At 44.0% G+C, this 21,870-nt stretch overlaps 1 protein-coding gene across 1 annotated transcript in view; it reads left to right on the top strand.

The window, feature by feature from the left end:
* Nucleotides 1–14,282, top strand: part of IL1R2 (interleukin 1 receptor type 2) — a 41,237-nt gene extending 26,955 nt beyond the window's left edge. The window contains exons 2-9 of the mRNA XM_044987965.1: nt 1,393–1,520; nt 1,627–1,885; nt 4,855–5,029; nt 6,627–6,801; nt 8,169–8,234; nt 9,483–9,618; nt 11,824–11,969; nt 13,302–14,282. Of these exons, the coding sequence (XP_044843900.1) occupies nt 1,393–1,520; nt 1,627–1,885; nt 4,855–5,029; nt 6,627–6,801; nt 8,169–8,234; nt 9,483–9,618; nt 11,824–11,969; nt 13,302–13,429 (1,213 nt within the window). The 3' untranslated portion in view covers nt 13,430–14,282. The remainder of the gene's footprint in view (nt 1–1,392; nt 1,521–1,626; nt 1,886–4,854; nt 5,030–6,626; nt 6,802–8,168; nt 8,235–9,482; nt 9,619–11,823; nt 11,970–13,301) is intronic.
* The last annotated feature ends 7,588 nt before the right edge of the window (nt 14,283–21,870 follow it).

A 21,870-nucleotide genomic window follows, 5' to 3' on the forward strand; every position in this document is an offset into this window, starting at 1 on the left:
ACTAACGGTCTCTTATGAGAGTTTACAGTGATGGGAATTATACAAGGTTTATACAGCCATCATCCACCTGCACAACATGGTACATGGACCTGTCAACTCTCCCATCAGTGTTAATTATAGAATCACAGAATCTCAGGGTTGGAAGGGACCTCAGGAGGTCATCTAGTCCAACTCCCTGCTCAAAGCAGGACCAACCCCCAACTAAATCATCCCAGCCAGGGCTTTGTCAAGCCTGACCTTAAAAACTTCTAAGGATGGAGATTCCACCACCTCCCTAAGTAACCCATTCCAGTGCTTCACCACCCTCCTAGTGAAATAGTTTTTCCTAATATCCAATCTAGACCTCCCCCACTGCAACTTGAGACCATTACTCCTTGTTCTGTCATCTGCCACCACTGAGAACAGTCTAGTTCTAGCCTCTTTGGAACCCCACTGCAGGTAGCTGAAGGCTGCTATTAAATTCCCCCTCACTTTTCTCTTCTGCAGACAAAACAACTCCAGTACCCTCAGCCTCTCCTCATAAGTTATGTGCACCAGCCCTCTAATAATTTTCCTTGCCCTCCACTGGACGCTCTCCAATTTGTCCACATCTGTAGTGGGGGGCCCAAAACTGGACACAATACTCAAGATGTGGCCTCACCAGTGCCGACTAGAAGGGAATAATCACTTCCCTTGATCTACTGGCAGTGCTCCTACTAATGCAGCCCCATATGCCGTTAGCCTTCTTGGCAACAAGTGCACACTGTTGACTCATATCCAGCTTCTCATGCACTGTAATCCCCAGGTCCTTTTCTGCAGAACTGCTGCTTAGCCAGTCACTCCCCAGCCTGTAGCAGTGCATTAGCTCGGAAGCCATACATCATCACCACCCCCTTGCAGGGATGACAGAGGCTCACGAAGCATCAGTTCCTGCCAGTATTTGCAGTATATGTCACTTTAGTCTCCTGAAGCCCATTGCTTAAAACAATCTTATTTTGGGGCTTCTGTAGTTTCAGATGCTCTTCAGGATAGTTTCTGTGTAACTGGGATGAGACCTTTATTTCTGGTCATCAATTGATATAACCAGAGATATTTGAGAACCAGTCTGAATCCATCCTGTAGGTTAGGATTCAACCCCAACTGAAGTGTACCCTGCTACTGGTCCAGATTCCAAAAGAAACTGAATACAAAGAAAAGCTGCTGAGTTGTTGTTCTCGTTAGTCCACACAGTCCAATGACCACTATCTCAAAAACTATATAGGGATAGATTTTATGTAGGGTGGGCACTACAAAGGGGCAAAGGGTGATAGGGCAAGAGCAGTTAGCCGTTAAAATATATTGTACGATGTGAGGTGATGCAGAGCACTTATATTATCTTGTGTATTGTTATACATGTGATCTTCTTGCCTGCAGGTTTCAAGATGCTGTTCCCCATTTTTCTCTTTTCTGTTTCCCCTGGAAGAAGATGGCTGGGCTCCTGTTTATCTGTACATACATAGTGGATGCCTCTGCCTTCAGAATCCAGCGTGTGGAAAGCACAGGTAATGGCAAAACTCATATCAAAGATTCGGGCTAGAGCATTTGTTTTCCTACCTGTATTTTTTTTTAAGTGAGACACTAATGAAACAATTTCACCGGTTTATGTAGAAAACTGCCAGGATCACACCACGTATTTCAAACACTACTTTGCACTGAAAGGAGAACCTGTGATCCTGAAATGCCCTTCCTCTGAATACAAACACTTGGACTTTTCCAACCATCCATGTAATCTGACATGGTCTAAGAATGATTCAAAACCGATGAACCAAGGAGGAGATGAGGAACGAAGAATTTGGGCACAAGGTGATGCTCTTTGGTTTTTACCAGCATCGTTAGAAGACTCCGGACAATATATCTGCACTCGAAGGTAGGCATTTCAATAAAAATCCAGTCCATTAAACTACTTGACTGTGCCTAAAAGACGTTATTGGCTTGATCCAAAGCTCTGTGAAGTTCATGAAAGACTCCCACTATCTTCAGTGGGCTTTGGATCCCTGTAGTAAAGTTTATGAAGTAAATATATATTTGTAATTTTGATTATACCATAGAGAGGGCTTCAGAATTATTTCCCCTATTTTTTCTGCTCTGTTTTACATTAAAAATATTAAGTCTTGATCTCCTTGATTTTGCAGGAAGACCCTTTATAGGACTGGACAGCTAGAGTAAAATAATTACATCAAACTAGGCTGAAACTTGAGCTGAGACTTTTCCAACCTTCAGGGAAGACCAAGGCACAAAGGGACTTGGGCAGCTAACTGCATCTCCCCCCACCCCCGCTCTTCTTGCAAGAGGCACCCTACCTCCAAGAAATGGATCACACATGAGAATCCCAAGCAGAGATAGGTGCCTGCTGAATTCCCTGAGAGGGGTGGGGCTTAGGATGCACACCTCTCCTGGGCATCTCCAATGACTATCTTTAGGCAGAGAGTTGCCTAGCATGCTGGTGAGAGCTGAACTCAGGCTTTTGAATCACAATGATTTCTAGGTGCCTAAAAGTTAGGGGTGGTGACACTGAATGTCCCAAAGCTGAAATCCCTTTGTGACTCTAGCCTCTTGCCACAGTCACACTTGGAAGGTTTACAAATTTAAAAGAAACTTTCACGTTCAAGGAAGGATCCAGAATCTGGTGGTGCTGCTTGAATGTCTGGAGCAGAGAATCCATCAGCAGAGACATCACAATAGGTTGAACCGTGATTCTTTCTGACTCTTAAAAGCTATATCTGCCACCATCCTGATCCAGTTCTCCTATCCTCCATTCAGTCCTCCACTACAAAGCTAGCACCTGAGATTTATAATGTAAGAAACAGACAGAGTTTAAAAATGTAAATATTTGAAACTGTCTTTATAAAGGAGCGGTAAAGCACAAACAAGCAAACATAATTTTCCTCTTGCAAACCACCATTAAGGAATTTACCATATTTTTCAGTACACTGTGAAATGAGGATATTTGCAAACTATTACAGATCTCCACCTCCGCCTGATTAGCAATTATTTTGCTACTGACTGGTAATTTCAAACTGATTAGCAATTATTATGGATTAGAGCTATATGTACAACACTGTAATGATATTATAACAATGTTAGCAGTTATGTATGCAGCAACAGACAGCAGTGGGTGAATGTGAGAGCCTGAGCATTGCAAAAGAATAGGTCCCAGTCTTGCAAGCGTTTGCAGACCTTTTATATCAATGGCACTAATCCCTATGCATAAAGTTAAAGCAAATTCACTTAAGTGTTTTGCAAGATTAGGGTCTCACAGGTAAACTTGCTGGGGTTGTGAACTTACAGAACAATACTTGACAGGTATTTTATGATAAAGTAATTCTGCTTAAAGCAACAATGGGCAAATAGCTCTTTTGTTCAGTCTTCTGGGTTGGAAGCAAACTGCCACTATGCAATTGTTACAATGGACATAAGACTGGGAACTAAAATGATGGACAGAGAGAATCCCTATCTATCTATCCAATAGATATATATCAGAGGGGTAGCCGTGTTAGTCTGGATCTGTAAAAGCAGCAAAGAGTCCTGTGGCACCTTATAGACTAACAGATGTATTGAAGCATAAGCTTTCATGGGTAAATACCCACATGCATCCGACGAAGTGGATATTCACCCACGAAAGCTCGTGCTCCAATACATCTGTTAGTCTATAAGGTGCCAGTAGATATAGTTTGTCTGGAAAGTCCTGCTTTGAAACTTACATAAACAAAAGCCCCATTGGGTCAAATTGGAAGGAGATACTAAATACTATAAACACTTCAAAGCAGAGAAGGTGTCTTTTTGTCTAGGTTTTGTAAAGTACTATGTACACCTGTCACTCTATAAATGCCTGTCAGTAATAAAACAGCAGCCGCCATATTTTTAATAAGTGCTCTAACTCAGATTTCATATTTGTTGCTTAGATTGTCCCTGATAGGCACCAACACCTGCATGGTACAATTAAGATCTTATTGACGCGTATGGGTGCAAAAGCACACAGTTCACATCAGAGCTGCTGCTGTTCAGCAGGATACATTCTTTCTTTTTTCCCTTCAAAGCGGGGCTAGCAGGGGGAGATTGCCTCAGTGAATGCAACAAACACAGTGTTCCAAAGGAAAAGCTTGAATTTTAAAATAAACAACCCACCACCAAAAAGCTTTCATTCTTCCAAAAACAACACTGGTAACTTCCCAGAATCCCTGCTCGTGACCTAGTATTGACTCAGACTTGACTTACCAGAAACCAGCTACGGAGAGAAAGCAAGGTACAAAGAGGTTAACTGACCTGTCCAAGGTCACCGAGTAGAGATTAGAACCTACCAGTCCTGACTATCAGCCCCCTACTTTAAGCTCTGACAATGCAGCCTTTGTGCTGACTGAAGTATTCCCAGATGTAATCTGAATCTGTTGATGGCAAGAAAGACATAACATGGTCAAACTATCCCTGCAGTCACAGAGCTACCAAAATTTAATACAAGCTGTCTGGCCCCAGTGGAAAGAAATAACAGGTGAAGTCTGACCTTGGAGTTCTGGCTGAATGACTTCTGGTCATTATGAAGAGAAATGAGACTCTTCTCTGTATTTTGAAAGGATTATTTATAACATTAGAATAGAGGCTATAGATTGAAGGCGCATGGCAGCTAAAGTGGCCTCTCTCACCTCAGAATTGAGTCATGGCAGCAGGACAGTATGAGGAAGCTTGTACTGACCATGCTGTGTTGGTTCTGTTGGTAAGCAGAGGACTTTGGTGTCTAGGGCTGTCGATCAAGCACCTTGCACAAGCATTAAATGTATGCCATTCCCCTGCCCTTTCTGTGTGGTGCACACCTGTTAACACCTGTCCTTCATATGCTTGCAGGAATTCCTCTTACTGTGCTGATGTCTCCATTCACCTAACAGTTACTGAGAAAACTGCTGTTCATGAGATTTCCTATAATCAAATTCTCTTCACGTTCACTTCTGGAAAACTTGTTTGCCCTGATCTGGGGGATTTCATACAAAAGGAAACAGACTTGGAGCTAAAATGGTACAAGGTAGAACTTTCACCTCTTCTAAAGAGTCATAGAGTTTGACGCCAGAAGGGACCATCTGATCATCTAGTCTGGCCTATGTCTCACAGGCGACCACCATCACTCAGCACCTGCACAATAAACCCAACAACTGAAATTAGTCTAAAGGGTTACCGTCCACAGATTTAGATGATAATATGCCACAGGCAGAGAATAGGTGGGAACAAGGTGCACCCAATGCCTAAGGCTCCTGCAGTGGCAGAGAATTGAACAAGTGAGAGAGAACTAGCTAATCCTGGCAAGTGACCCAGGCCTTGTGCTGCTGAGAAAGGCAAAAAATGCAAGGTCCCTACTAATCTGACCTGTGGGAAACTTTCTTTCTCGTTCAGGATAGGGCGATGCTGAGCATGTGAGCACGAACCAGTCAGCCAAGTACCTGAGAGAGGATACTTGGTACCACCTCAGAGCATCAACCCACCCTGTCCAGTGTCTCAGCTCTAGCTGTGGCCCCCTCTCAGGCTTCAGAGGAAGGAGACAGAAAAAACAACAACCCAGAATACATGGGGGGAGAGGGGAAGGGAGGGAACATCCCTACTTGACCCCTGCAGGTGACTGACTGAAGCCCTGAATGGTGAACTTTTAGGAACATGAAACATGAACTAGAAGCTGAGCTGTTTTAGAGTTTGCCTAACCCAGGCACTGCCTCACCTTCTCTCCATCTTCTTTTATGGGAGAAGTTCCTGTGGCTTGCTGGTTGCATGCTGGGACTGTGCAAAATGCATTACTTATTTACCATGCTCTTGTTTTAAGGCATCACAAATCAATAGCAATAATCATTTTTGTCCAGAAGTCTCTTCTGTACAGTTTGAAATTCTGCAGTACCTAGTGGTACAGCAAATAACGAGCATAGGTCATGAGGCTGGTTTTACAAGGCATCATTTTTACTGGGATTGAAATCATTCTAGCAAAGTTTCCCTGTCCAGCTTTTATCTGAGAAACATGCTATAGTTTATTTGCCTAGGTAACATAAAGTTCAGCTCTACAGCTGGATTAATAGCATGGCTGTCAGGAAAAAACAGGCCTGTCCGCAGTGGGAAAGCACACACTTGTTGCTAGCAAAGCTCAACAGAGTATCGGTGATAACAGCTTGGCAACATGTCACATCTTGCAAGACTTGGCAGGGGAAAATAATATGGTGCCATGGGAAGATGTACGATCGCTAAGATGTTCTTGTATTGTATGTAGGGAGATTCTGGAAAGAAGCTCATTATATATTCTCTTTAGCCAACATGCATAATTTAAGATAACAGCATTTGAAAATATATGTTAATAATAACAATGCATCACACTTCGCATAGGGCCTCACATTGGTGGGCTGCAAAGCGTTTTACAATTATTGATGGATTCAGCTTTGCAATGCTCACCCTTGAAGTAGCACAAGTGTTGTTCTGCTATTTTATAGGTAGGGAAATGGAGGTGCTCAGATACTGTAATCATAAATGTGATATAAAATCTTAGATAAGAGAATAAGTAACCTCCCCAATGGTTACAAAGAAAGTCAAATCCAGGTCTCTTCACACCCTGGCCTATTTTAACCATGGGGTTGTTGTTATTTCTCTAGGATTCTGTACCTTTGGATGAAGACAATAAAAAATTCAAAAGCTTGAAAGGCACAAACTTTCTCTACATCAGCTCTGTGTCATCAAAAGATTCTGGCTATTATACCTGTGAAATGTCTTTTCTCTATGGACGCACACAGTATAACATCACCAGAACTATTCAGCTACGGACTTTGGGTAAATACTTCCCACTTGAGATGGTACAGTACTTAACGAAACATTTGGCCAGAATGGTCTTTGTCAATGAAATGTGCAGAAGGGAACTCACATTAAGTGATGCTATTAAGCTGGTTAGCTGCCAGGAAAACTGGAACATCAGAGCAGCATGCATTCTGCTTACTTGTAATAATGGTCCAAAACAGTTTTCCCTGACAACTCCAGGCACTGTTCAGTTCAGCTCTTTGTTTGGCTAACAGTTGAACCAGCCCTGGGATTAAGCAGCACATTTCTGGGCGGTAGAACCATATGTTGAAAGTGCCTGTAGTTATTAAACTGAATAATTTGTCACAAGAGTCAATGCAAACATCTTCAGAGGGCTTAGGAAATATAATATTTAGTTTAACTAATAGGGAATGGTGGGAAAAGACATTCATTTCACTTTCTCTTTTGTAAAATGGTACAAATTGCTTTGCCTGCTGCACTGAAACAAACACACACGATGGCTGTCAGTACACAACACAAACAACAGAGGGCAGGAGTGTTACATGTACCTTGTTCAGAATATGCGAAGACCAAGAAACATGACTCTGTATTTATTCTATTGACGCTGCAAATGGCTCAAATCCTTCAACTCTTCCTTGCTTGAGTAGTGCCTGTCAGACTGCGGTCTGCAATTTAATCTCTCATACCTGACTGCAGAATGGTGTGGGTAATCTGCATAGAAGCAGTTCTTCAGTAAATGGCTTCTTATTGTAGTGTTCAGCCTTTGGACAGAACCCATGCAGTGGTCGTGCATATAAACATAATGTTAAAAGGGACAAGCAGGACAAGTTGTGCAGAAGAAACAGTGCATTAATGAAAATGGTGCTTCAGGGCTGCCAGAATACCGCTACCTAATAGCAGGAGCAAAGTTTAAAAGGGAAGCACGCTGCTAAGGGTTTCATTTGGATGCGGAGGCTCATTCTTGATCTCTTGACTCCTCACATGCTTGCATCCTCTGCTCACAACTCATGCATTTTTCACTCTGTGCTCTTCTGAGTTTGGGAGCGGATGTGCTGGGAGCTTGAGACTTATTGCTCAGCAGAAAGTGCTGTATGTCTGGTGCCTAATCTTGCAGCTATTTCCCACTTGCTCACATCTATCTTTAAGCTCCCCACCGTGCGCCAGTGCTTTTGGGATCAAGACCTGAGCCTAAGCACATCTGTAACAGTGTTCCCTAACCTATGTCCCTTCCCTTGAAACCACAGTTCTGCTTGATGAAGGTATCACAAAATGCTTTACAGTGGAATAAAAGCAATAAAAATGGCACACTTCTATTTGTGGTTCTTGTAAGTCTATTAAATTGTCTATTGCACTCTCCATGACTATTCTCTCAATCCTGGCAGAACAAGAAAAGAGATTTGGTCCAGTGATTGTATATCCAGATCAGAAGACTACATTAGCTGTTCTTGGTAAGGCCAATAATTATTCACTTGTTTCCAAAAGCAAGAGCATATAGGATATATTCAGCTCCACTGACTTTGATTTATACCAGCTGAGGATCTGCCGTGTGGAGATTTTCATTTGTTCTCTTTAAAAGTATCACACATTGTTTTCCAGTAGACGTTACTAAAAAAAGTGACAATATGTTTTAATAGTTAGTAAAGCAATTCCAGGATCCTTAGAATGTTGGACGAGTTTATCCTTTCTATCAGTAACTTTCCCTGCTCTGCATTCTGTAAAAAGGATCTAGGGTATGTGGTAGCTTTGACGGGCCCGCGTGGCTTTCTTGGGGAAGAAATGATTTCCTTGCCCATGACATTTGAACTGTAACTTCTGAGCCACTCTGGTCACTAATTACAGCGCAGATTGGTATGGTCTCAGTGTCATTTCCTTATAGATTATTTTATGACATGAATGTTAAGCACTCTTTCCTTTACTGCGCCCCACCCCCCCCAGTCCAGCATATATTTTAATAGGCTATCTTACTCTATATTAAACATGAAGTTTTGCTCTATGAGTTTGATTATGCACTGCCTGGCACCTTCTATTGCCTAAAACTAATAGCAAATGGGAATTCCTCCCTTGTCTACCTCAGGGTTTTGCACTCACTTTGCACCCACTCCACACAAGTATAAATGATTAAACTAGGTGTTTCATTGGGCTCTATATTTTTAATATAAAGTAGGTGCATCCTGGTGAAGGTACATTGTGCTATTATTCTTGCAAAGGTTCTAATTTTTGCACAGTGGTGTTTGCCTATCTTTGGAGGCCCCTCTTTGTATTTGATGTCCGGTTTTAACAGGCTTGCCTCAAGCAGACAGTCCAGCTGCGAATGATGTTACACTGCTGGCTCGTCAGGTTTTTCCTGAGCTGTAAATCATTCCCTTGACACACAGGAACTGCAGTGTCTCAAAGCTTCGTGCCACTGGAATGTGGACTTGTCTTCTGAGTAATGTGGTTAGAGCAAATGTTACCAACTAATGTATGGAAAAAATAGATAATCAGTTAGTCTCTCAATATTGGGGATAGCTTCCAAGAATGGCTAATTGGACAAAAATTCTCTACTTTTCAAGGCTACGTACAAAGCCAAAAGAGAAACCCATGCTCAGTGTATGTAGGGAGTTTACCAACTCTTTCTGTGGGAGTTTTCATTATGCGAAACAGTACGTGCTAATACATCTGTGAATGTTTTCTTTTTCTTATTTCTTTTTAAACAGGCTCCAAACTGATCCTTCCATGTAAAGTATTTATTGGCTCGAGTAAACATTTTCACACGTTTGTGACGTGGCTAGCAAATGACACTTACATTGATATAACATACAAACAGGGCAGAGTTACAGAGGGAAAGCATCTGTAAGTATTAAGGAAATGTCACACTCTTTGTTTTTTGTTTTCTGCTCAGAAATGTTATAGGGACATACCATGCTATTGAATGTCAGGGAGTGAAGTGGGAAATGTTCTGCTGAAAATGGTAGAGTTGGAAAAAAAATGAAAACAACCAAATTAAACTGAACCAAAACCACCACTACTATTTGTTTCTGAATAAAATCAATGAGTTTATTTAACTTTATCATTTAAGCCTTGATCTTACAAACACACAAGCAAGTGAGGAATCTTATGACATAAACAGTCCAATTGTCTCCCAGTGAAACTATTCACATCTATAAAATTATTCACCTGCACAAATGATCAGGCCTTTATAACAATGGCTGTGCGACAGAAAATGTGCTGAGGGAGAGGTACAATTTCTATAGGCTTTAAAAGAAAATTGCAGCTATGGTATCTTGTTAATATTGTATAAGTTTGACATAATCATAACAAGAAAAGGAGTCATTCTAACTGGGGGTGAAGTTCATTGCTGTGGAATGGGCCAGCACAAGGTCTATCAACCTCTTAAATCCTTCTTAAGACCTCAAAATAGACACTTAAGTGGGATTTTACTGGCACATAGGCCTCTGCACAGGGGTGAATTTCTTTCAGGGACAGGCGTATAGGCAGTCTGGCCTGGCAGTCACAGCTGGACTGGTGTTCACAAGTTGATAGCAAGCGGGGATCAGAGTAACTGCTAGAACTGGGATTGATAGGCAAGAATTGGGGTCAGAGACAGGAGATCAGAGGTGGTTACTGAGCTGGAATCAGGTAGCAGAAGTCAGGAAAGCAAGGTGTGGTCAGGAGTCATAGCAGACCAGAAGTTTGTGTGTTTGCCCAGACAAGTTCCCAGGGCACCAGGGTTAAATAGAGAGCATGGGTCAACCAGAAGGCTGAAGGGAGGTGTTGCTCTGGATCAGGGATCGGCAAACTTTGGCCCGTGGCCCGCCAGATTCGGCTGATCGCAGCTCCCACTGGCTGCGGTTCACTGCTCCAGGCCAATGGGGGCTGTGAGAAGTGACGCAGGCCAAGGGATGTGCTTGCTGCTGCTTCCCGCATCCCCCATTGGCCTGGAACAGGGAACCGTGGCCAGTGGGAGCTGCGATCAGCCAAACCTGTGGATGCAGCAGGTAAATAAACTGGCCTGGCCCACCGGGGGGCTTACCCTGGTGGGCTGCGGGCCAAAGGTTGCAGATCCCTGCTCTGGACCCTTTGGGCAGTACTTCCGGTGCCACCTAATCTCCTCAGTGCTTCTTAGATGGGGTCCTGCATAGCCTCTTTGTGGTGATGTGGGACTCTCAGCTGTCCCGGCCTCTACAGATTTGGGTTCTAGTCCCATGGATCCTATAATTTCATTAGACAGTCAAAATCCATACCAGAAGCCTCCAGCCCCACAGAATGACTCCAGCTCTACTGCACAGAGGGAAGGCACCAGGGGGCTATAAACCCCCATTATACAACACATTTATGATTGTTAAATCATTTGCCATCAGATCAATAATGATTCAATCATAAAAAGAACTCTGAAGAAAACGTTTAATTCGAGATATTCCTTTCCCTCTCCATTTAAGCCATTATTATAGCAGGCTGGAACGTTTTTGATAGCCTTTTCCACTCAATTTTCAATATGGGCACAAGCCTAATCCCCTTACACGTGAGCAGTCCTTACTCAGGTGAGGGGTTTCAAATGGCATTCTAACTTGAGTAAGCATGAACAGGATTGGGCCCTCCTTGGTCACTATCCCAGGTGACATCTAGAACTAGTCTCAGAAATTCTGTCTGTGATGTCAAATGAGAAGGTGACTTGCAGAGGAAAAACAGTTGGGCCTGTGTCTGTTTTGCTGCTTTTATGATGCACAAAGAAGATTCTGCTTGCATTTTGTTTAATAAGAAATTTGGATCTTGTCTACCTGGTTTTTCCTAGACGACTGTATGAATAAAAAAGATAGACAGAGTACTGAAAAATCAGGCCATTAAACAACCAGGCTAAGCAAAATGGATGTCATGAATGCACTATAATGTGAACAGTGTGGTTTAGGATGCATCCCACAGTGATTTTGGAAATAAATCAATATACAATAGATTTTAGTGTTAGAAACTAGTAACTGAATGTATCAAAATCACCAAAATTATTATATTCTGGAAAATTCAGGTATAAAAAACGTGACAAATGCATTATTTTTCTTCCAGGGAAATTGTAGAAAATGATGAGAACTACATTGAAGTGCCACTAATTTTTGATCCAGTCAGAGAAATGGATTTTTATACAGATTTTAAGTGTGAAGCCCAGAATAGTCTCGGACACCAAGTGCTGCTAACACGAGTCGAACAAGGAGGTATTTATCTTAACTGCATGCTAGGGTGAAAGCATGCTGTATTCAGTATCAGAGGGGTAGCCGTGTTAGTCTGGATCTGTAAAAGCAGCAATGAGTCCTGTGGCACCTTATAGACTAACAGACGTATTGGAGCATGAGCTTTCATGGGTGAATACCCAGTTTGTCGGATGCATGTCACGCTGTATTCGTTACTGGCTTTAAAATCCAACTAAGCCACGTTCCAATAGCTAGGGCTGTGTTTGAGTTATTGCTTGGCACATAATGGCTTCTTCATTTACCTACATACTCACTGTTCTTGACAGTACCGTACTTCGGTGTATTTCTAGCATGAAAGGTACTGTCCACTGTCTCTATAGAAACTGCCTGGAGGTGACTTCAGTGACATTCTGCCCATGGTTAAGGGCTTCATGTGAGGGATCCTGTTGCTGGAGGGGCCTAAGTTTTTAAAGATAATGGGTGACATTTTGTCCCCAATGAAGTCAATGACAAACTCCCATTGACTTCAAAGAGCCAGGATTTCACCCAGGGCCTCGGGTGAGGGAAATGGCAGAACAAGGATATTCTTAATGTCCCCGTTTGTCTCATACAGACTGGCTCTGAAATAACAAAAGGTGAGAATTACAACTGGCGTAGTTATTTTGGTTCAAGTTTGCGTAGAGACTAGGCCTTAGTTTAGTGCAACTGTGTTATGATGTAAAAGACCATTGGACACGTGGACTGAGAAACAGCTGTGAAAACAGTTTGAAATAATACAGATTTTTCTTTTTTCTTTGCATGATGTTGGTGAGTGACTAAAGCTTGCTCATTTGGCACTGGAAAGGCACAGTAACATTTATTGCTTTCATCAGTCACAGTTCACTCATGTCTACTGTGATTTGGGGTTTATTCTTTTGGGTTGTTTTGTTAAATTGATCACAGCTTCCCAGAGTTGTTTAGGTACCTAGATATTACTCAGGTGAAGGAAATGACATGGAGACTGATCTTTCTGCTAGTTTTTGGTTCCTATGTGAAAGATAAATGGTATAATCCAAAATGAGCTGCATTATAATTTTTCCATTGGAAAATATTTACTCTTGGAAATCAATCCAACTTACTTTAATAAAAATTTCAGCTTCAATCAGTTTTGTTCATAGTAATTTAAGGTTCTGATCCTGCAGTCTTCATTCTACACTGTTCTTCTCACCCATGAGGTTAACCACATTAAAACTAATGAATTATTTTTGTGAGAAAGGGCTGTAGGATCAGACACCGATTTTTCTTGGGATGCTTTTCTGAATTTAGGTAATTGTCTTTTTAAAATATACATAACAGTTTTCTTTGTTTTTTTTACAGCATTCAGTTTCCCCTGGCATATTGCAGCAATTCCGGTAGCCCTGACCTGCCTGATTTTGGGGGGATTATGCATGCACAAATGCTGGAAGCGGAGAGCTGGTAATGGATATGCTATAGCCAAGTTGTAACTGGGAAAACCTGTGTTAGTCTTCAACCATCAACCAAAACGTTTTCATCCAGCCTATACCTTAAATGAAACAAGGCAAAATATCTCAGGCTAGCCACATTATTTTCTAGGAGGGTGGATATTAGATACTTTTTCTTATCTAATCTTGTTTGACTTGGTTAAACTGTAAATATGGTGTTTTTTGTGTAAACGACTGTGTACAGAAAAAAGGTGTGCCATTATTTTGCAATTGAAGAGCTTTTTGTAGTGTCATGAATGTCTGCATATCTTTGGTCTGCCTCCTGGTTATGTGAGGAGGCGGAGGAAAGGAGTGGTCCCTGGTCCTTGTAACTACTGTAATCTTATCATTAAGAAAATAATAATTAAAAGAGTGACTTAAGCATGCTAGTTCCCAGAAGTACAGTTCCAGTGGGGGCAAAGGTATTGCTTATTTGCACTGCCTACCTTATCTTTTCTCAGACTGAAAAAGAACCAGGCTCCTTTCTGCTGCCAAACAGAGTCATCATAACAAGAGGAATTATTTTCATGCCTGCTTACTGTGCTATTCCACAGAAATCTCAAGTTTTGTTGGATCATGTTCTATTTGGGATATTATTCACTTTCCAAAAGAAACAAACAGCTCTACATCAGTATAATAGATACAGTAAACATAATGGAGAATTCCATTCCATTTAGTCAGCAGAAGCCTGGTAGCTAGAGATTCATAGGCAAATGTAACATGATTTTTATCTTTGCTATGAAAACAATCTGGAGGGACATTCCTGTTGTCTTGGAACTGTAAATGCATTTTCCATAAATCATTTGACTAATACTTGCTTTGATTCCTGGAAGTGATTTGACAACCCACCAGTAAAAATAACATAACCTTGTCTCAGAGCATCTACTTATTTTATGCACCACTGTTACATATAGTAGGCCTGATTCCTCAGTACAATTACTTCCCTAAAATCAATGAAATTACACAAGTATAAAACTGCTGTGAAATCAGAATCAGGCTCAATGTGTTGTACTTTAAAATTGAAATATACAAAGGGTCAAATCAAATACATAACATAGTGTCTAGATAATTCTTTCTCGTGCAAGCATTAATATATGTGAAAGTAGAGGAACAGTAACGTGATATGCCATGGCTATTATCTCCATGTGCATGTGTAGCGGGTTGGTTACCCACTCCTGCCCTGAGGGGTTTAAAAAGCTGCCTGGGAGGACTTGAAAGCTGCAGCTCTAAAAGCTGGGCTGATTGGGGAAGCGGCCTGTATAAAAAGGCTGCGAGCCAGGAGCCCAAGCAGTCTCCCTCTGCCTGTAGAGGGAAGAAGAGCTTGGCTGCTTAAGGTACCTAGAGTGGAGCAGGGCTGGGGAAAGGCTGGGGAGCTCCAGCCTGGAAAGCCCCAGGCTGTGGCCTTGATAAAGGCTAGGACAGGTACTGGGGCCACAGAGGGGTAGCCAAGGGTAGGCAAAGGCAGCAGGTCCAAACCCCCCTTTGCCAGTGATAAATGGCGTGTGCACTGCAATCTGCCCCAGGGAGCGGAGGCTAGATGGTGACTGGCAATAGCCATATTCTGAGGTGAAGTGAGGGTAGTGGGTTGGGGATTCCCCAGGGAGGGGAGACCCAGATTGGTAGGGTACTGCCTGGGGGCAGCACCCCAGTTAAAAGGGCACTGGGGTCCAGGGAGGGACATAGGGGCCAGAAGACAGGTGGATCACTGGCCTGCAGAGGGCGCTCCTGGCTGGAAAGAGCTAATTCCCCAGGACAACCAGTAGGAGGTGCCACAGGGGTGAGTCCGCATGTCTACAGCATGGGAAAGGAAGAGAGCTAAAGTTAAGACTTCAGATTTACATAGGTTCCCAAAATTAGCAGGCCTCATAATTCCCCCTATGAAATTATATATTCAGATATTTCAGCTGTAGGAATTCTAGAGTGGCTGGAACAGAATCAAGACAAGCACTAATTCCAAATAAAGGAATCATAATACACTGACATAGACCAAGGAGCATAACCCCATGCATTTCAAGAACATATAGAAACTACACTGTTAACTGTGATCCATTTACACTATAAATGTCCCTAGATATCTGGGACAAAACTTCAGACAAGCTACTTAATTTCCACTACCCATTGTAGGTAGCTCAGAGTTTAACCCAAACAATGTATGGGGGTGTGACAGGACAAAATCTCTCTCCTACTCTGTCTACACAGATAATTCAGACTCCTTCCCTTGTTAAACAGCTGTTCTTCCCACCACCTTTACTAACCAGACACCACACTATTTACGCTATCCGTTCTTCCCAGGTCCTCCACCAAGGAGGGACAAGATCTCTCCATGCAACAATCATCCTGACTCTGCAACCTCCCTCCCCCCCCCCCCCCGACCTCCAACACTTCTTTCCTAGGCCCTTTTTCTACCTTCTGCATTAATGGCTAATTAACTCTTTAATTATCCCCAGCCATTCTCATCCACTAATTGAGCACAGTCAGGTCCACCCCCGGGGAGTTAACTGGTGTTCAAGTAGTCAGAGTGCTGGCTCAGTTTATTCCCTGCTCTCTGTCCTCCCTTGCCTGATGGATGGATTTTTTTTCTTTCCTGAAACTCTTCTCTTTTGCAGGGAACCTGAAGCCCAGCTGGCAGCAGGGAGCCTGGTGGGCACAGCCTGGCTCAGAGCAGAGCAGCAGCAGGGAGTCTGGGGGCAGCCGGGCTCCCTGCAAGGAGTGGGATGGGCATAGCCTGGTTGGGAGCGGGAAGGCCCACAGCAGCTGGGATCCAGTTGGAGCTCCCCACCCACCCCTGGTTTTCTTGTCAATTTCACTGCTCCAGCATGGAGCTGTGAAATTGACAAGAATGACAGCTAGCAGCTCTTGTAAGTAACCAGCATCTATAGGGACACTGTGTCGCCCTGACTACACCAACATAAGCCTTACGCTTCTTGTGGACATGGCTTTATGACATCAGTGTAGAAGGACACTTACACAGGTGGGAGCAAGGCTGTAATGTGCACACTTACATCATTCGGTCAAAGTAAGCTGCCTTATCTTGACCTAACTCTAATGTAGACCAAGCCCCAATCTATTTCTGTTTTAATCACTTTTGCTGAATGTGGCCCACGCCAAGTGGCAGGGTATCAGCTCAGTTTGACCCGCCTGTGTTAAAGGATTACTGGCACACCTCGATTGATTATGTTTCAGCAAGTGGACACCATCGTTGTTCTACAACAATTTTCTGCTGATGTACATTGGACTCTACTGTGCCATACCACTGCTATGCTTTTAGCAGGTTCTCACTACTGTGTCCTTTCTGGGGCAGAGCAGTGGGTACACTCCCTCTGCTCACTTCTAGTCTCCAAGAGGACTTTTTCTTCCCTAAGTCCCAAAGCCTACTGGTGCTCCCTCTGGGGCAGCATTGCTCCACAATTCCCCCAGTCTGGGATTGCAGCTAGAAGCCACAATTCTAGCCCCCCTGTACTCAGGAAAGTGTGCTAAGCAACTAAACAAACAAAGCAAGAGTGGTATTCAGAAAGCAGTGTGGGAAAGGAAATACCAGTATGAGAAGATCCTCCTCCATCCTGCTTAACATAAGACACTCGGGTCATAAAGACAGATAACTTGTCTGTTACAATGGACGGTAATTAGAGTTGGAACACACACGCCAGCGCAAGCTCCAGGCTCCAATACAGACTATTGTCCTGAGGCAACTGGCAGCTCTGTTCATCAGCTAGAATGCATTAGGGCTTTGGACAGGATTACAAAGCTTTGCAGCCTAACAGGCATATCCAGCAATTGTGTTCAATATTTACGTCTCTTCATCTGCCAAATCTCTTCGCTCAGGAAAGGGCTGCAAATAAGGGCGCTGAAAGTTTAACTGAGGAAAGAGGGATGATAATAAATTCCTTAACAATGTTTACAACCCAGATTTGATTCACAGCAGCATAGTGTAGTACAGGGGTCTACGGCACGCATGCCAAAGGTGGCAGGCGAGCCGATTTTTCATGGCACGCAGGGCAGGCTGAGCTGCTCAGCCCGCTGCTGCTCTGGGGTTCCCGCTGCTGGCCCCTTACCAGCCGGGGTCCCGCCCAGTCCCACTCAGCACCCGCTGCTGGCCTGGGGGAAGGAACCCCAGGCTGTCGGTGGGCTCAGACCCCAGCTGGCAGGAGCCAGCAGCGGGAAACCCGAGTGGGGGTGGGCTGAGCTGCTCAGCCCTTCCCTGCTCTAGGGTTTCCACCACTGGCTCCTGCCAGCCGGGGTCCTGCCGCCGGTCCCACTCAGAGCCAGCTGCTGGCCTGGGGGGAGGAACCCCAGGCTGGCAGCGGGCTAAGACCCCAGCTGGCAAGGAGCTGGTGGTGGAAACCCCAGAGCGGTGATGGGCTGAGCTGCTCAGCCCGCCGCCGCTCTGGGGTTTCCGCTGCTGGTCCCCCCACCCCCGCCACAGCCCCACTCAGCACCCGCTGCTGGCCTGGGAGAAGGGACCCCAGGCTGGCAACGGGCTGAGACTCCAGCTGGCAGGAGCCTGTGGTGGAAACCCCAGAGCTCTGGTGGTCAGCCCGCCGCCGCTCGGGGGTTCTGGCTGCAGGCCTCTTGCCAGCCGGGATCCCTGCAGCCCCACTCACCTTGCTTCCAGTTGGAGGTCCAGTGCAGGCCCCCAGGGTCCAGGCTTCTGGCCCTGCTCAGCCCTACCAGCCGCCAGCTCCACTCACCTCAGCTGCTGATCTGGGGTTCCAGCCACTGACCTCCTGCCAGCCGGAAATCAACTTATAACTCAGAAGCCTGTGTGCAGCTTAAAGTATCTAAATAGGTGCCATCCGACATTGGAAAACTCGGCAAGGAAAAGCAAGGGGCAAGGATCACACTGTTGGTGTCACTAGGCATAAATCTAGGTAACTCGGGAGGATGGCTTTGGGCCTATGTGACCCAAAGTATCTTTATGTAAAGTGCTTTTGTTAGCCTTACTAAACTTTTGTAACCTCTTGTGTTATGTGCTAACTACTGGCAGCTGCAAGGCTGCTTGACACTAGATGTAGCCAATACTAAATAAGATAGGCGGAAAGCAGATGCTGTAATTAAAGTTATATGCATGAGAACGTAGCCCCCACGGTGGGAAAGTACAGATAACTGTTCACAGAAGAGGTACTAACGAGCTAAAGTGGTTTTTGCCAAGTATGATTTAATCTGCTTAGTGTAATGGCTACTTGCATGATGTATTTGTTATAGAAAATAGACGGGAGGGGGAAGAAGGAGGGGTAAGGGGGGAGGAGTGTGGGGGGGGAATGGAAATGCTTAGCTGAAATCATGTATAAAGAGAGAGAGCTGTTTGTATCTGTGTGCAGGATTTGAGATTGCTATGTCTCCCTTGCACCTTATTTGGGCTCAAATAAACCTGGTTTGTTTCTCCACCCTGGTGTGTTAATTAGTGCTGCGCACACCGGGCAACGAACCCCCACTGTTGCTGTCCTCGGCCCTCTGTGCCGGCAACAACTCTAAACTAATAAGATCTGAATTTTAATTTAATTTTAAATAAAGCTTCTGAAACATTTTGAAAACCTTGTTTACTTTACATATAACAGTAGTTTGGTTATATATTATAGACTTATAGAGAGACCTTCTAAAAAACGTTCAGATGTATTACTGGCACGCGAAGCCTTAAATTAGAGTATATACATGAAGACTCGGCACACCACTGCAGGTTGCCGACCCCTGGTGTAGTACCTGCACTGTAGCGCATCAACCATTTAACTGCCTAGCTCAGTTACTGCAAATTACTTACCTTTCTAGTATAGACCTGCCCAAAGATAAACCATGTTGATAATATATTCATGCTTTGACTATTTGAAGTTTCCTTTTCTTTGACTTGCCAGGTTGGGGTATCTATCCTTCAGCTGGCAAGTAAGCATTTTTCAGTGCCATTTTCCCTCACCTGGACACGTAGCAGCTTTCACCTCTCCAGCACCTCTAAAACTGACCACGTAGTTCTATGCTTGTACATGGGGTTTTGCTGGATTGCTGCACCTGTGTCTGGACTCCAGGAGTGTGATTTGTTGAGTGCACCAGTGTGTTGAGCTCAAACTTCACTGTATAGACTATACAGTGTGGCACTCTACAAATCTCACCCCTATTGTGTAGACGCTGGGGACTTGCAGACAAGCCCAAAGGTTTATGGGAACTCCATGGGCCAGACAAACTTGTTCTGTGGGCTGGATCTGGCCCATAGGTTTTACCTTTGACATCTCTGCATTTATAAAAACACTCTGCAGAATTATTGCTGCTCTGTAGAGCTGGCTTTCTACTTCAAGTAGAAAACCAGAATGTTGATTTATGGGGATGAAAAACGACTTTTTCCTAAACCACTGATCTAATCTTTCAGTCGTCATCCTTCTATTTAACAAAGGCAAGGTCCAGATACGTAGCATTACGTGTGTACATCAGTCATCAAATCTGTAACTTAATTTTCCTGTTGTGAGCATTTAACTTTGACATCAAATGTTTTTAACACCAGCTAAGAAAACACTGTTGTGAATTGGGTCGGGGTGAAACATTGTTATGAGTTGGGTTAATACACCGTTGAGGTTGATAGTGGATTCACAACTCATAACTGTAAACATAAGCCCCACCTAAGACAAATGTTGTGTGAGAATATGCCCTGGAGCTTTTGGACTGGGTATTGTTTTGGGTAGGTGTGCGTGGGAGTGTGAGAGAACACACAGATCCTGAGGTCACAGACAGGAACAGAGAGAGAGAGACAGAGTAAGAGAGGCAAGAAAAGGCAAGCAGGGGCCTGTTAAGCACAGGGTGACTTTGGAAAAAGCTAGAGAGAGCACTTTTGGGTCTGGTGTTGGCCACAGATGTTTGGGGACTGTAAGCTAAACACCTGCTCCATTTGTTCTTGGTTCCTTCTGCATTCAGAGACCTGGGACTTTGTACCTTCTTTGTGAACAAACAAAACAGCTTCAAAGAAATACCTGATTTTCACCAATTTCTACTTCCAAATGGAACATTCCCAGGGCCACAGACTTTGACTAGCTGCTTGGGTCAAAAGGGCAAAAATACATTCAGTTCTCCTTGGGCAAAAATTAAAAACAAAATAAAAAAACCTGATGGATTAGTTTTGGAGGAATTTTAATCTCCTTCACTCTCAGAAAAAGAAAGCAATGAAAGGAATGCAGTAATGATGTGATAAGGTGTGCATGTTGCGTCTTGTTTGCACAGACAAAGCATAACTTAAGTAGAATAAGTTTGGTTCTGGTTCATTCTGGTCAAATAGCCAAGCCAGTCAGTTTCAGCAGTTACATGTCTGTGCCCTCTTAGCTTTAACCTGTAGTGTGTTTTTATAAAAGCACTTGTGAGGATGCAGAAATTGGACTGGATATGGAAGAGGGTTGCTGCAGAAGGTGCTATATGTTCACTCTCTTCAGCCTTAGACCCTTGCGGAATCTTTAATAACAGTGGGATGAATGGGAAGGACAAAACCATAGTTCCATGTGAAAAATACTTGAGACGGGCATGTTGTGTTTAATGGACGTACACAAATAGGGTACATGGTGTCAGACATGAGTAAGAGAGGCAAGCTATGCCGGCCCAGTCATCAGGCAGCCAGTGAGTGCAACTGGGCCACAGCAGAACCATCTGATTGGCTAAGGCAAAGCAGCTTTTAAGCCCAGAAGCCTCAGCAGATCAGTGGCTACTCAATACATATGTCTGTGGATTCTTTGCTTTCCTGTACTTGCCTGATTCCAAGCCCTGCTCCTGCACTGCTCCACTCTAGGCAGGGCCGGCTCTAGGTTTTTTGACGCCCCAAGCAAAAAAAATTTTGGCTGCCCCCACTCCAACCCTGGACTCCCCCCTGCACCCTCTGCTGCCCCAGACCTGGGCTTTCCCCCCCCCACCTGCACCCCCTGCCACCCCAGCTCTGGGCTCTCCCCCCCGCACCCCCTGCCACCCCAGCCCTGGGCTCTCCCACCCCGCCCCCCACCTGCACCCTCCTTCCGCCACAGCCCTGGGTCACAGGTAACTCGCTCCCAGGGCGGGTCATTCAGCAGGAATTTTGGATGTGCACAGAACACAGACAGGATTGGTTCCCATATGGTTACAGAACCGCAGTAAAATGGAACAATTTTCAGCTTGTGTGATTGGAGGATATCTGGATGCATATTATAAGACTGTCCTCCATAAATGAGGAAAAGTTGAGGTGCCTTTATTATTCTTTTGTTCCACTCTTTGTTTCTATGGGGAATTTGCCAATGCAATATCACTGTCTTCCTTTTAAACAAATAAAACTAAAAAAAAAAAAAAGGCAATGGCTGTTGAAAATAGCAATTCCAGTCCTAAAAACCACTGGGAAGCATTTCTTGCTCAATTTTATCCTACTTTTTCTACAGCAAGTTACAGTGGATCAGTATATTTGATTTGGGAGAAATGAAGTAACAGCTGCCCAAATTGCGCTTCAGCCACTCCTGAAT

The sequence above is a fragment of the Mauremys mutica genome, chromosome 1, assembly GCF_020497125.1.
Source record: "Mauremys mutica isolate MM-2020 ecotype Southern chromosome 1, ASM2049712v1, whole genome shotgun sequence".
In the NCBI taxonomy this organism is placed as follows: Eukaryota; Metazoa; Chordata; order Testudines; family Geoemydidae; genus Mauremys; species Mauremys mutica.